Here is a 15,774-nt window from a genome sequence, read left to right on the forward strand (position 1 = left end):
ACCCAACATTCTGATACATATTCCTACATTTTCACTTATTTTTTTTCAAGATTCTCCTCTGAAAATAGCTTATTTTGGGATTGTTTTCATAGCTTGTTGCTTATTTCTCTAGAACAATCTGGCAACACAACACAGGAAGTCTAGAACAACAACAACGTTAACTTCTCGTCGTGTAAGTTTAAAACATGGTTAAGACCTGTGTTTGTGCTGGCTGTACCAATTCCAGCCTTGCTGGGCACAAAGTACACGCGTTTCCAAAGAAAGGCAGTAAAGCTTTCAGGTCGTGGGTGAGGTTTGTCCAGGTGAAAAGGGCTCGTTTCACCGCGTCGTCGGTGCAAGACAAACACTCTGTGATCTGTGGAGCCCACTTCAGAGATGAGGACTACATGCCCGGGGATCTGATGGAGCACAGGCTGGGATTCAGAGCTCTGGCGTCTGTGAGGCTTTCACCAAATGCTGTGCCTTTTATCCAGTCACCTGGTCAGAGTCAAGCCTCTACTGGACGTACAAGATCCTCTGCAGCCGTTCATAAACTTGGTCTGACTCTGTCTCAGGTAAGTGCAATCTGTGATTGGAACCCATTTGATTAAAAAAAAAGAAGAAGAGAGAAACTAAGGTGCTCCTCGGAGCACAGGTCTCCGCCAGGTCAGGTTAGCTCTGTGTTCAATCTGAAAACGTCAGAATCATAAATACGTCTACGAGGGTTGTATACTACAGCTAGCTCTGTTCCATAGCATGTCAGGAGTTCTCTCTCGTTCCCCTTAGAACTCCTGACAGGCTATGGAACATAGCTACGGTCAGGTGCTAAAAGGGTGGCATTTGTTCCTCAACATAGTGCGAATGTGCGTGCAAAGTTTCACTGCAATCGGACGCTGTGTTCATGCTTTGAGGCATTTTGTTCAAAACGGGCCACTCCTGCAAACTTAAGATGTCAATCTTAGGGAATATGAAAAATCAAACGGATCCGTCTTGATCACATGACTATAGAGATCATGTGTACGATTTGTGTGACATTTGGATGAAATATGAGTAAAAAAAGTAATCTCCAAAAATGTGTTTTACAGAAATCGGCCGCCTGGTGGTGCTATAAAAGACAGATGTGTAATATGCAGGGCAGAGGTTTTTCCTTGGCCTCTAGAGTGTGCGTGCAAAGTTTCACACTGATCGGTGCAGTTATAGGTAAAAGCGCGAATTGGCCTGTTATAGCGCCACCATGAGGCTGATTTGAAAAATGTCAAGTGGCATTTCTTACTCATTCTAGTGGGATGGGCGGACATTTTGCTATATTTGATTTAGTACATAATTCTACAACTCTATAATATTACTGTGGGGAGATAACAGTGGATAGAGTGGAGCCTATGGTCATTCCTATACATTCTCCCATTGGGTTAGCTTATAGCAGGTCAAATAATAGTGAAATAAAACTGTTTCTCATTTTGATGGCCAGGGGACCTCCTGGAACCCCCTCAAAGACCCCTGAGGGTCCCTGGCTGGACCCCACTTTGGGAACCACAAGTGACGATAAACACCTTGAACATTGAATGTTTACATGCTATTTTCTTTTCTTTTTTTTACAACAGACACCTCAAAGCGACTGTGCGACTCCCGATGTAGCAGATGAGCCTATGAAGGAGGAGGAGGAAGTTACTGTTCAGTCGTCTGAACCCTCTCTTCAGGTGTCCCCCCACCAAACTGATGTCGGCGGCGGTAAGTGTTGGAAAGCGTCTGTAGCCGAAAATCTGCTTTTGAATGGGTGGTGTGTTCGCTGTCGCATCGGGTCGAAAGGTGTAGGGAGGTTTTGAGATATTGGCAATTAAGCATAATCCTCAAAATTAGAAAAAAGCAGAAATAGAAGATCTGTAAGCTTGTAAATCAGCTATTTCCGCTATTTCTTATTATTATTTATAAAAAATATTATCTTCTACATTTTTTGGAGAGTATAAAATTATTAAATATGTCAGTAATGTATTTGTATGTTCAAGTTATTTTTCATATCTGCCCTGTGCAATTTTTATATTACAAAGCCTAAAGGGCAAACAGAAATTTAATTTGTTATTCATAATGTTCCAATGTTCCAAAAACACAATTAAATCGTTCGTTAGTCTCAATTATTTGTGTGACTATTAAACATCAAGTAAAATGTCATAATCGTGACATCCCTAGCGTCGATAGTGACCGTCGGATAGCAGCGGGCTGGCTGAGAGGGTAACAAAACTAAGCGTAGGCTAAATGTCATATCTTTAACTTACCAATATAATAAGCCCTTACTCCTGCTTTTTTCTAAGGTGAAAAGGAATTTCCATGCGTCATGTTGGGGGGGGGGGGGGGGGGGGAAATGTAATTAAATGCCAACAATGTTTACTACATATTTATGAAGAGTAGGGTTTTTTTTTGCAAATTAAAAATGAATTGTAGGTTTTAACCTGCAAGTTAAAAACAATTATGACACTTAAAAGCATGAAAGGTAGCCTATTCAGTGTTCCAACCCATGACTTCTATTTGTGCATAGGTTGCCAGACTGACCGCCAGAAATCTGTTGACAGACTTGGCACCCAGCTGATCATCAAGACAGAACCCCAAATGAAGATTTTTTTTGGCACCCAGTTCTCCAAGAACACCCGAGTGTATCGAAGTCAAGGTTTGTCAAATGTAATGTTTCTAGTAAAGTCATAATTTTCACGTGTTATAATGGCATGTCTTTTAGCCATCTAAAGCTTTCTATAGTTTGTCATGACCCATCAAGTTTTCTTTAATCACGTTGGCCCTGTTTTATACTTCGTCATATGATGGTGTCGCACAGAAAATAGCCAATCTGTAAGTTCACAACGTGTCACGATGCGATGTGAGCTTGTAGATTGGATAGTAGTCCAAAAAGAAATACAAAATTGTGAAAAGAAATGAATGCCCAAATTAGGTACGCCAGGTTTAAAGTAATATTTTTTTCCAATTAGGTTCTCAGACCTCAATCCACTGGAAAAGCCCAATCAGCTCAACGATCCTGAAGCCCTGTCAATCCTCTAAAGTTATACGGCTGAGACTACTTGATGATGGAGATGTTGGAGACTCCATTGATTTCATCCCTGCTCACTCTGTCTTGACAGAATCAACACTATCGTAAGTCATCTCCAAAGCAAATTGATAATGATAATGGCCATTTAATTAGCACTAGTATTATAGGATAATAGTACAAGTATAGTCTAAAGTCTAATGCATACTATACCAGAACAGGTGAAATGTGTGTGGTTCGGCTGGCTGCAGACTACAATATGACTTCGGGTGGGTTGTCTATCAACTGTTTTCGGGTGTTCTGCGCCGCTGAGATGTTGTGACTAGCCGTCTGTGGCAGTATGAATTGCCATTTGCAGACGTCAGTTCCGTTCTGGTGGAGTATGCAGCTACCTTAACAGCCACTTCTGATGTTGTTGACATCAATTGTTTAGTGTTTTGTGTCGCCCTTTTCCCTTTTTCTCTCCTGAGCAGACAAGCCTCACCCTCCATAAATGATGTCCCTAAATACATTGTGGATGAAGACTGTCTACTCCAGCTGTTTGAAGAGTGTCCACTGTGCTGCTCCATGTGCAAAGTCCAGACGACAACAAGAGGGACCTTCCTGACCGTTTATCAGCTGTGTCCCCAATGCCACTTCAACAGAAACTGGAGGAGTCGGCAAACAGAGAAGGTATTTAACTAGTGTGACTAGTCGCACACCAAAAATAGATCTACTGTACAAGCTCACAATGCGTAACACTGCAAAACGCTGTGAGCTTGTAGAATTTCCTCCTTATTAATTTGGCTAATTCCCCTCAGGGGTCGCCACAGTCTGTGTCTTCCTCGGTCACTCCAGCCACCTGCATGTCCTCTCTCACAGCATCCAGAGACGTCCTCTTTGGTCTCATGTCTTTTCGTCAGTCTGAGTGCCACCGTTTCCAAGCCTTACAGCATGTTATGTCCATAGTAGTAATATGCATACAGTATACCCAATATCATTGAGATGTTGACATCATATGACACAAGATATCCCCTCTACCCACAACAGCAATGAATACATGTAAACATGTATGAAGTGATATATGCAGTCTTTAATAATATGAATGATTTGGTCAGTGCACAAAAGCAAGGCAGGAAGAGGCTGGTAAAGTGAAAGACGGTCCTTTGATTTTAAACCACAAGACATTTGATAATGGATACAGCAATATTAACGCCTATGTTTGGCACTTACCAATATTTACCCACCAGAGTGGCATGCAGCCCCTAAAGTTTTGCCCTGCCAATAGTAAACCTACAGCATTTGGCTCATACCACCCATTGGTAATTCTACCATTAAAAATGAAAAGTTTCATCTGCAGAAATTACTGGTCATTTAAAATTCTTCATCTATCTTTTACAGGCAGTGCCCTCGGATTACCCTCGCAGCTGCACCAATGGTCCAGAGAGTTCTGCTGCTGCTGCCTTTACTGAAATTATTGGTTTTAGTGATGAAAATGATTCCTCGAATGAAGGGTCTAGTGAGGTTGATTCCTCGAATGAAGGGTCTGGTGAGGTGGATGAGGAAGAACATAATTCAGACAGTGATTGGGACCCACTGGAGCACCACAATATAGACGACGAGCTTCCAGATGAAGGACAAAATGGCGAGGTGGACGGTGGAGATCACAATTCAGACAGCGATTGGGACCCCCCAGATAGCAACAGTGAGTCAGATACCATTGAGAAACATGAGAATCTCCGCCAGCTCTGTCCTGAATGCGGAACGTTTTTCCACAGTCAGAATCAGAAGGCTCACACATGTGAGTACAAAAAGCCCTATTCTTGTGTTGTGTGTGGCAAGAGATATTTATATGAGTTTAGGCTAAAATCTCACAACAAGATCCACGAGGATGGCTACGAGCATGTGTGCAATTACTGCTTCTCAACCTTCAGAACGAGGCATGACAAACTTACACACGAGCAGAGGCATCAAACTGCAGAGAAGCCCTATCAATGTCCTGACTGTCCAGAGGTGTTTGCCAAGATGCGGGAGCGCCGTGACCACCTGCTGAGTCACAGAGGCCCCACAATATGTGTCGTATGCAACATGGAGTTTTCAGATAACCATAAAATGCAGACGCATGTAGTTGTGCACACAAAAGCAAAGCAGTTTATATGTGAGGTGTGCCAGCGCTCATTCACCCAGTCAAGCCAACTCAAATCTCACATGCGTGTCCACACAGGAGAGAAACCCCATCAATGTCAGCACTGTGACAAGTCCTTTAATCGCAATGTTCGCCTGAAGAGTCACATCCAGCGTTATCATGGACAAGTCCCTGACCCAGGGATGAAAGTTCAAATGGAGAAGACCAGTAGGAATGAGTCTGAAGCAGAAAAAGATGAGACGAATGAAATGGAAAGCAGTGCTGTTGATGCTGAGGAGGCTGAACAAAGTAGGTGTCTGATTCATCAATCTATTTTTGTGGGAGGGCCGCTCTTTGTCTCGTCTGCTCGGAGGCATGACTTATGCGACCAAAGCTTGTGAATATGTCATTAGGTCCATGCTAAATCAATTCCAGTGGTGTGAATTAGTTTGTAAACTGCACTAATTACAAAAAGGATGTTCAATGGCCAACATTTGTAAAATATAAAATGAAAATGAATGAAAATAAAAACAAATAGCCGCTAATCATGACCAGTTTGTTCAAACCTTATGGCATAATTACTGTTGTTAGATCATTCTGCCAACCGAGCCATGAGAAGAGAGCGCGTCTTCAGGGACCGTGAGAATATGTTTGAGGAAAGCGACGAATGGCTACAGTGCCAATTCCGTTTACCGAGGCACAGTCTGGTCGAGCTCTGCATTGCACTGGAGCCACAGCTGACCAGACAAACAAACAGGTTCAAATTAAACATGTTTTGAATTTCATTTCTATGTTTTCAATTGGATTCTTTTGGCCTATTTATGCTGTGCAGCAGTTTGAGATTTGTTTCAAATGTAAAGTGCGTTGCATATAAAATTGAAGCCTATTATCATTATTATTACAGGTCTCATCCCATCCCCGCACACATCCAGGTTTTGTGTAGTTTGGGTTTCCTCGCCACCGGGACGTTCCAGAGGGCGGTAGCTGACAAGTCCAACATATCCCAGGCATCCATCAGCCGCACGCTTCCAAAGGTGCTGGATGGCATCATCCGCCTGGCACCACAATATATACAATTTCCACATACTGCTGAACAACAGCAAGAAATAAAGCAGAACTTTTTTCACATAGCTGGCTTTCCTAACACAATCGGAGCAATAGATTGTACGCATGTGCGCATCATAGCGCCATCTCCCCAACCGTCTCCATATTTAAACCGCAAAGGGTATCATTCAATCAATGTGCAAATCATTTGTGATGCAGACATGAACATAATTAATGCAGTTTCCCGTTGGGGAGGCGACAGCCACGACTCGTTCATCCTACAAAATAGCAGTGTGGGCATGCGTCTTGCACAGGAGGCTGCTGGAGACGCATGGCTCATTGGTGAGTGTTTTGCCAATTGCTTATTTGGTGCCTTTTCCCCCTCACTTGGCTACATGGAAATTCAATTCACAGGATCGTATGGCTAACTATTAGCCTATCTCTACCATAGGTGATAAAGGCTATGCCTTAAGTACCTGGCTGATGACACCCCTGAACACGCCCCGGACCCAACAGGAGCGGGCCTATAATGACAGCCTTGTCCGCACACACGCAATTGTAGAGCGCACTATCGGGGTGCTGAAAGGCCGCTGGCTGTGCCTGGACCTGGCAGGAGGAAAGCTCCTTTATAAACCCGATAAGGTATGAAATACAAATGTATATTAGTATATAACCTCCACATTATAGACGAAGACCTGAAAACAGTAGGCATATGCTATAACAGTACATGTTTTGTGCAGTCTATTAATTTGCTCCCATTTACTATAACAGGTATGCAAGATAACCATGGCCTGCTGTGTTCTACATAACATTGCGAATCGGCATGGTGTACCCCTTCCAGACGCAATGCCCCCACCCATCGACATGCCACTTGATCCACCTATTGAAGCTGAGGACAACAAGCCAGCACTGGCACTGCGCCAAGGACTAATCGACCGTTTTGGAAGCAAATGTAATGTGTAACCCTGATGAGGAGGAGGAGGAGAAGGAAGAGAAAAAAAAAACTATTATAGGGCCTCAGGCAGACGTAGGGGAAGGCCAAATAGAAATGCGGTGATCACCTCGGATGATGCGGACCAATTAAAGAGACCGACAGGTCAGGACAACAGGTGAGGAGCAAGAGCATGACAGTGACTGATTTTGACCCAGCGGGATGGAGACCCAAAAAGGGTGGGGCCCAATCCTATAAAGAAGGACAGAGAAAGATGTCCTGTTAATCTTTTTTTTTGTATATATAACATGATGTCCGGGGACCTCCAGGGGTACTTGAGAGGTAAGCCCTGCGTGGCCTATAGGGCAGGAGCCTATCTCCTGTTTCTATAGCATGAGGCGGCTTGATGTAAAGTACACCCCCTGGGCATGACGCTAGCATGTCGTAGGGACTTCCCACAATCCAATCCTTGATGCTGTGTGCCAAGCAGGGTGTCCAGGGAATCAAACCCCGACCTCCCAATCTCAGGGCGTACACTCTAACCACAATGCCACTGAGCTGGTTTGAGAGGTTTAAGGGGGTCCCAAAATGGATAGTTAATCTTCAGGATATTCAAGAAAGTCTATTTTGATTGGTTTCACTGTTATCTCTATACCTACCTACCTTGCATACTGTGTAAACCGTAAAGGAATTCTGGACCAAATAACGGACCTTATTGGACATGTTTAACATGTTTCTTTTTCAGTTTTTCTCCTTGCTTTTCAACTCCCTGCCTCCCCTTTCTTCATTTCTTTCTTATTTATTTCTTTCCTACAACCAACGAACACCTGTAAACCTGCGATGTGACAATAAAACAGATTCTGAACCATTGAAATTAGAAGGGTTGAGAGAGTGATCACTGGTGAAAAAAAAAAAAAAACGTATTGCCGTTCCTCTATGATGACTGTGGTTGAAATGATTTGTTGAATTTATAGATGGATGATATTTTTTATTTCGACTCTTTCACAACAAACTAATGTCTGTCAGTCTACATTTGCTTGTGTGTATCTGCTTTTCATGATAACAAATCGACTTCACATTTGGCATGTATATTGTGGACGCCCCAACGCATTGCGAGCTCGCAGATTGGCTATTTTCAAACGGACTAAATATATATAGGGCTAAAGTGGGTAATGTTTTGTAATAATAATCAAAATGTACGAAGTAACGTTAACGTTACGTTTTCAAATAATTGTAGTGGAGTAAAAGTACAATAATTGCCTCTGAGATGTAGGCTAGTGGAGTAGAAGTAAAAGTACTGAAAAATGGAAATACTCCAGTAAGTTTAAAAAAAAAAAAAAACTCAAAATTGTAAGTACAGTACTCGAGTTAATGTACTTAAGTTACGTAACACCACTGCTTGTGGGACAGATGTTAAGTAAGTGCTCCAATCTGAACAGAAGGTGGCGGTATAATGCAAAAGATGATGCCAACTGCTATATTAAAGCACCAAAAAGAAGAATATCGTTTCCGTACTTACTCCTAACCTCGCATCACCAGTCTTTCCACCTCGGAGGAAAGCCTGGTATTCGTTACTGAAGGCCCATATGATCCGGTCTAGGCCACGCCTACTGAAAAAGAAAAAAGAAAAAAGAATCCTCTTTCCGGATTGTCGCGATCCGGTTTTGCGGTGCCGCTTTGTTTTGGTTCCCCAATCCCTATTTAAATGGAATAGAATTTCCCCGTGTGATAATATGGATAATACAGACGCTAAATAGTCTCCGGAAAGTACACTCACATTTATATTTAAAAAATAAGCTAAACTACGCCGTATCAAGGATTTTATAGGACGGACCTATTTTGGGGTGAGACGTCTTTCCGGTTTGTCGCGATCCGGTCGCTTTTCTCTTTTTTTCCCGACCGGATCATATACCCGAAAAGGAACGATGCCCAGGCTAACTTACTCCAGACAGCAAACCATGAGAGTTATATAAAAATGTAAACGGCAAAGCAAATGTATCGCTGAAGCCATACTATCTACTGTAGCAACGTCCCCGTGAGTGTTAACCTTTGTGTCTGTCTGCGGGGCACACAGCTGGACTGGACACCAAGAGAGAGGTCAGTTAGTATTTAAAAACAATGTGCACGTGTTTCTTTTGCCATTCAGCACTATGTGAAGACTGCAGCCAGGTAACATAACAGAAGTTTTTTTTATTTGACTTGAATAGTAGGCCTGCTGTCTGGAGGAGTATAAATGTATAAGTATTCAAAAGTAGCTACATATTCTTTTTATTATAGCTTTCTTTACGCATTCACACGTCGTAACTCTGAAACCATTTACTAAATATAATGCACTGGCCTCAGTAAAACAAATACAAGAATATAAGAACCGAGTTTTCCGGTTACCATTTTATCAAGTCTGACTTACTTTCTTTCGTATCTGCAAATGTCAAAATCGATAAAATACATCTAGGCCTATGACAGTCTTCTTGATCCATGGCTAATAATGCACTGACTTATAGAACCACTATGCAACCCAAAGCCTACGGAAACACCCTAACCCTAAAACAACAAAACAAAAAACACACAATGGAATTCAACTGAATTTAGAAACAGGACAGCCATTGAAATTTCATTGTTTTACTGAGCATCAAAATATGGCAGCAACAAAAGCTGCAGCTAATCAATAGGTGTTAGATTTAAAACGTTTTACACATAGAGCCTTGGATGTACATGTGCCCATGTGAACATTTCAGAGCTAGTAGTAATTTGCACATATTTCAGCTGTGTACCAAGCTGTCAGAGAAAATACATCTTAAAGACCCCCCATGACATCACAAACAATGTTTGTTTATCATGTATGTCGGTGCTGAACTTGTGCTATGATAAGTATTATTATTTTTTGGTAGCTGTAATAGATAGAATAATAGAATTGTAATAGAATAGATGTAATAGTTTTTTTTTTCCCCGAAAAAAAAAAAAGGTTTATGACCTAGGGGTCAAATACTAATTTTGGGTCCAATTAAATAATTGTATAGAATTTCTATGTCACACACTCATTTCTGTCATTCCAGACAGCTGCAGAGTCAACCACACAGGTGACAGGAGGAAACGATTTCCAGCAGTTATGGGTCCTCGACGCTGCGTTTTTGGTTGTGGAAACTCCAACACTCTTTTCCCCTTTCCTCCTAAGGAGTCTAAACCATGGTTGAGAAGAAAATGGCTGGAGTTTATTCATTTTGATGAAGGGATAATTTTTGATAACTCTAGGTTATGTGACAGGCATTTTATAGATGACTGTTTCACCAATAAGGGAATGTTCACAGCAGGACTGGCAAGCTGCCTTTTACTGTCAGAAAACCCTATTCCTTCATTATATACTGTAGGCGAGTCTCCTAACATAAAAGTAAGTAATTTAATGTTTCAGTAGCTAAATGTACTTTCAGTGGTTATGAAATATGGAATAATTCGTCCTTTTCATGTTTTTAGCCAGCAACCAGAGATGTGGGCTGGCTCAAAATACTGCCACTAAACGGGCAAATAGCATGATTGCTAGCCATGTGATGGGGTCTTTAAATTTCCACCATTCTCAAAATCATGGCATTTTCACAACCCCATAGGATAAATACCCCAAATACTTTATTTCTTACAAATTAGAACCAATCCAGATAACTGTTAATAGTCCATATATACTCAGAATGGATTATTAATCGTCGGATAATGTCTCTTATGTTCTAATTTCCAAATAATGCACACATATTTCCTCACATACTTGTCTTAAGTTGGCTGCGTACTTTGTCTAATTATATTGAGGTTCAACCATTCCATCCACTAGAGTGCAGGGTGATTCAACCGTCTCCCGCCAATTTGTGCTAATAAAAACCCTTCACTGTTCGCTAAATCTTGTATCTATCCTATATTAAAATTGCACCGTTGCTCTGATCCACACCAAACTTGGCACAAACACTGTTCAGAGGTCTGCCATCAGAATATCATCACATGTGCCCCCCAGGGGCCCCACAGGCATGCTATTGCTCCAATCCGAAGTGACAATAGTCACACCAGGGGCCACAGACACACTGTTGCTCCAATTCTAACCAAACACAATCGTTGTTCCGGGGTCTGGCATGAGAATAGTTACAAAAAAATAAACGCCTTTTTCCCCCTTCTTTTTCGTCAGTCATCCCTGAAAAATATGTGCAGACCAGTGGAGTGCTCCAGTATATTTTATTTGGGTAGTCTCTCCTGAAATACCCAGGTGTTATTCTCTCTGAACCAAAAAACCTACATTGCACACATATTGGGCACTACAGCAGTGTTACCGCATTGTTTAACACTTCAGATGGCCATAACTCGATTAAAATATCATCCAAAACCGACTTCAATTGCTCATTGTGTTGGTACATTAGGTTCTCGATCCCAAGATTTAAATTAGTAGTTGTAGATTTGAAATTAATCAAGATTGAGCAACTGCATGGCCTATTTCCTACCTAAAATGTATAGATCGTTTACAAGCAAGCTGGCAGAGACGTGCATTGATTGTCTGTACTTTTTCCCTGCCTGTGAGCTCTCCTGCCGGGGATACCTCCTTGGTATACATAATGTAGATCTCCTTTTGGTTAAAGCTGACATATTTACATCACAGAATAGAGATTTTAGTTCATGTGATTGTGTATGTCCCTGCTAAAAGAAAAGTGTTTAGCTTACAGGGTTCAGTGTTAATCCTAGACATTAGCTAGATTTTTCAATCAAATGAGAGACCATCCCGACACATTCAAATTTGTTCTTAGGATAGTATGTTTATTTTTTTGCAGTGTACAATTACCAGGAACATAGGTTGCCAGACTGACCCCCCACAGAAGAAATCTGTTGGCACCCAGTGCCAGATTAAGAACACTTACTTCAGGAGTAAAGGTTGGTGAAAAATGTAAATTTCCGGTAATTTAGCAAATAAGTGTGTATTCTAGTAATTTCTATGGTCTGTTGGTCAGAATATCCGTTCTTTTCATGTGTCATTTTGGTAGCTGTAGGAATTTTAGCCATCTAAAGCTTTTGTAGTTATTGTTAGGTATCATCTTCTTTAACAGGCTATGTTTTCTAATTAGCCACTCAGACAAGACTGCGTCCTGAGAGTGTTGGCGTTGGTACACCAGTCCACTGGAACAGACCGCCTTCACTCCTCACTTCAATATACCCAGTCCCAGAGTCCTTTCAACCCTCTAAAAAACGCCGGCTGACGCTAGATGATGATGATGATGATGATGGTGACTCCATTGAGGTCACTGAAACTTACCTCAGAAATCAAGGTTTGTAAAAATGTAATATTTCCAGTAATTTAGCTACGAAATGTGTATTCTAGTTATTTCTGTTGTCTGCTGCTCTGAATAACTATTCTTTTAATGTGTCATTTTGGTAGCTATATGCATTTTATCCATCTGAAGCTTTTATATTTATAATATAACTCCTCTTCTTTAACCAGGCTATATTTTCTAATTAGATACTCAGACATACACAGACACAGAGTCATTTGAACCCTCTAAAAGACGCAGGCTGACACTAGATGATGATGATGAATATGATGGAGACTCCATTGAGGTCACGCTATCGTAAGTCAGCTCCAATGCTTAACAGTAATGGCCAGTTGAATAGCACTAGTAGAGTACTATAATATAATAGTACTGATATAACAGTCACTTTTGGATTTTGATGACATCATTTGTTTAGTGTTTCATATCCCTCTTTCTCTCCTATCCCTTGAGCAGAAATGCCGATGTCCCTAGATATGTTGTCCGTGAAGACAGCCTCCTCCAACTGTTTAAAGAGTGTCCAATGTGCGGCTCCCTGTGTGAAGTCCAGAAGACAACAAGAGGGACCCTCCTGCTTGTTGTTCAGCTGTGCCCCCAATGCTCCTTCAGCAGAAAGTGGAGGAGTCCGCAAGCAGAGAAGGTATTTAAATAGCTAGTTGTGCGTCCATTATGTCCTGATATAAACTTCTGTGTGTGTGTGTGTGTGTGTGTGTGTGTGTGTGTGTGTGTGTGTGTGTGTGTGTGTGTGTGTGTGTGTGTGTGTGTGTGTGTGTGTGTGTGTGTGTGTGTGTGTGTGTGTGTGTGGGTGCGTGTGCGTGTGTGTGTGTGTCTGTGTGACAGTATGATTGGAAAACCAGTCAGATTGAAAAAAGGTGCACTCGTTTTCACCGATAGAGGCGTGCCGTCTGAAGGTGACTTGAGCCACGAGAGGCAACGCCGAGCGAGCTTAGGCGAGCGAGTCACCGTGCCGAGCGTTGCGAAGTCACCTTCAGCCGACGCCGCCGTCCGAGTTATGTCTCGATAGGAACAGAATCGTAAATCATTGTCCCCTCTAGTCTCGATACCTCCGAGACACGGAAGTGAACTTGAAGAAAGCGAGCGCTTCTTTTTCAAATGACTGTAACACACACACACACACACACACACACACACACACACACACACACACACACACACACACACACACACACACACACACACACACACACATATATTTATATATAATATTGTTATTTATTTATTTTTTTGTACTTCACACAATGAAGTACAATATTGTAAGAGCAATTGATACTATGACTTTCTAAGTAAAAGAGCAGGTGCGCCTCCTCTGGATGACTTTTGTTTAGGCAGTGAGTACTATAAGATTAAAATTTAAGCAGATTAACATTTTTTGATTTTTAAATCTGCTCCGAGGAATGCTGAGGCCGAAACGCGTAAGCGTTCCCAATAAATGAGAATGTGTATCTGATCCAGTCTTGCATCCTTTACTTTGGAGTGCCGCTTTTTCCACTTCGGTGGTATTTGATTCAATTAATTTACTAGCTATTTGCTACTACTGCTTCTAGCTCTGTAGCATGGCATGGCATTATGGCAAGCGGGAAAAAAACATCACTTTGGCTCATCAACAAAGCATAACAAACAAATGGCTTACCTGCATTACATAACTGCATTATATGCTGGCTAGCCTAACTAAACCTGTTGTAAATGTCATAATGTTGCAGATGGCTTCTAAAAGACTATACAAGACCATTGGAGCTGATGTGTGGATGTCAAGGCTGAGGACCTTTGCTGCCTCAGGGGTTTGGCCCTCTGAAGTTGGGAACAGGCCATCCTCAAAGCAGCCAAAGTGGCACAGTCTTTATCTAAAAGTAAAGTTGTTTATGTTTTTTTTTAATTATATTATACAGGGTGATCAGTCAGTGATACAGTTCCTTGATACAGCACTCATCCCCTCATCCATGTTACATAGATTGTTTTAGCCCCAGAGACCAAGTGGTCTCTGTCACAAGATATTTTCAATTTCTCAGTAAATGTGGGTCTAATTTTGATTTCATACAGATTGAGAAGTGTGCAGGTCTGCTGAGTGGACAGACAATCCTGAGTGAGGGACTGCAGAGCTGTGTTTGTGGGTTCCACTCTGTAAAGGTAATCTTAACCACATGAACCCTAGCATCCCTGTTCTGGGCATATCATTATAGGCGAATATGCCGCAGAAATAGGCAAACATTTCGCCAAAATTAGCAACGTGTTGCAGTACAGCATGATGTGAGCTTGTCGATCAGCTATTTGTTTTACTAAGTGTAGATGGCAAAAAGGAGTGGACAGAGAATGGACCCCTGGTCAATTAAGGGTATGAAGGGTATAAAGGGTAGAGTGTTTTTTCCTGTATCTGGGCACTGAAGACTACAGTGTACTGTGTATAGCAGTTTTATCCCGTCCAGGCCTAAGGCGAGGGATTATGTTTTCAGTCCTGCGAGTCTGTCCGTCCATCAGCTAATTTTGTGCACACACCCAGTAGGCAAGGCGGCTAGAGTGTGTGTGTGTGTGTGTGTGTGTGTGTGTGTGTGTGTGTGTGTGTGTGTGTGTGTGTGTGTGTGTGTGTGTGTGTGTGTGTGTGTGTGTGTGTGTGTGTGTGTGTGTGTGTACATACACAGTGTGTGTCTGTATCTCTCTCTCTATTTATAAATATACACAGAGATATAATCATATATAGAATAGTATCTGATCATGGAACAATACTGATGGCTTTATTTATCACCTACCCACTGGAAATGCATACAGCCCCTAAACGTTTGCCCTGTCAATAGAAATGTAACAATAAGAGAATCACTCCCAAGTGCAGACGTTTCTGCTCATCTCTTCTCCATCTTTCTCCACAGTCAGTGACTTCGGGTGACGCTTTCAGCTCCACCAATGATCCAGAGAATTCTGCTACTGCCATTACTGAAATTATTGGTTTAAGTGATGAAGGATCAAGGGAGGTGGATGAGGGAGGACATAATTCAGACTCCTCAGATGAAGGACAAAATGAGGAGGTGGATGACCACAGTTATTGTCACATTTTGGATCCCCTGGAGCACCACAATATAGACGATGAGCTTCCAGATGAAGGAGAAAATGGTGAGATGGATAGTCGAGATCACAATTCAGACAATTGGGATCCCCAGAGAACCACAGTAGCAACAGTGAGTCGGATACAGATGAGAAACATGAGAAACTCCGCCAGCTCTGTCCTGAATGCGGAATGTTTTTCTTCAGTCAGGCTCACACATGTGAGTACAAAAAGCCCTGTTCTTGTATTGTGTGTGGCAAGAGATATTTCTGTGAGGTTAATCTAAAAATTCACAGCAAGACCCACCAGGATGGCTACAAGCATGTGTGTAAGTACTGCTGCTCAACCTTC

The 15,774-nt window shown here is 41.9% G+C and overlaps 3 protein-coding genes across 5 annotated transcripts in view; all 3 read left to right on the plus strand.

Annotated features, from left to right (window-relative positions):
• The window catches only part of LOC311046444 (uncharacterized protein), a 57,572-nt gene that overhangs the window by 40,143 nt on the left and 1,655 nt on the right, over positions 1-15,774 (plus strand). The gene's annotated exons all lie outside the window — the stretch shown is intronic.
• On the plus strand, positions 147-7,966 carry LOC311046440 (uncharacterized protein). The gene is made up of 10 exons (XM_084058741.1): positions 147-554; positions 1,581-1,707; positions 2,510-2,638; positions 2,952-3,114; positions 3,481-3,679; positions 4,388-5,420; positions 5,703-5,868; positions 6,016-6,497; positions 6,607-6,797; positions 6,927-7,966. Exons 1-10 carry the CDS (start codon positions 186-188, stop codon positions 7,116-7,118), a joined length of 3,051 nt encoding a protein of 1,016 aa, XP_083914867.1. The 5' UTR covers positions 147-185; the 3' UTR covers positions 7,119-7,966.
• Positions 9,045-15,768, plus strand: LOC311046447 (uncharacterized protein). 3 transcript variants are annotated; one of them, XR_014600881.1, is made up of 9 exons: positions 9,045-9,183; positions 10,140-10,471; positions 11,880-11,979; positions 12,171-12,371; positions 12,545-12,671; positions 12,828-13,011; positions 14,093-14,239; positions 14,430-14,516; positions 15,251-15,768. XR_014600881.1 is itself a non-coding variant. In XM_084058751.1 (9 exons), the coding sequence occupies exons 2-9, from the start codon at positions 10,193-10,195 to the stop codon at positions 15,707-15,709; spliced, it is 1,566 nt and encodes a 521-aa protein (XP_083914877.1). In that variant the 5' UTR covers positions 9,045-9,183; positions 10,140-10,192; the 3' UTR covers positions 15,710-15,768. The 3 variants fall into 3 exon arrangements, 2 of the variants coding, with proteins under 2 accessions (XP_083914877.1, XP_083914878.1); XM_084058751.1 differs by having other exon boundaries at positions 12,563-12,671; XM_084058752.1 differs by lacking the exons at positions 9,045-9,183; positions 10,140-10,471 and having other exon boundaries at positions 11,680-11,979; positions 12,563-12,671.

This window comes from Gymnoscopelus microlampas (assembly GCF_963454915.1).
Source record: "Gymnoscopelus microlampas genome assembly, chromosome: 5".
NCBI lineage: Eukaryota > Metazoa > Chordata > Actinopteri > Myctophiformes > Myctophidae > Gymnoscopelus > Gymnoscopelus microlampas.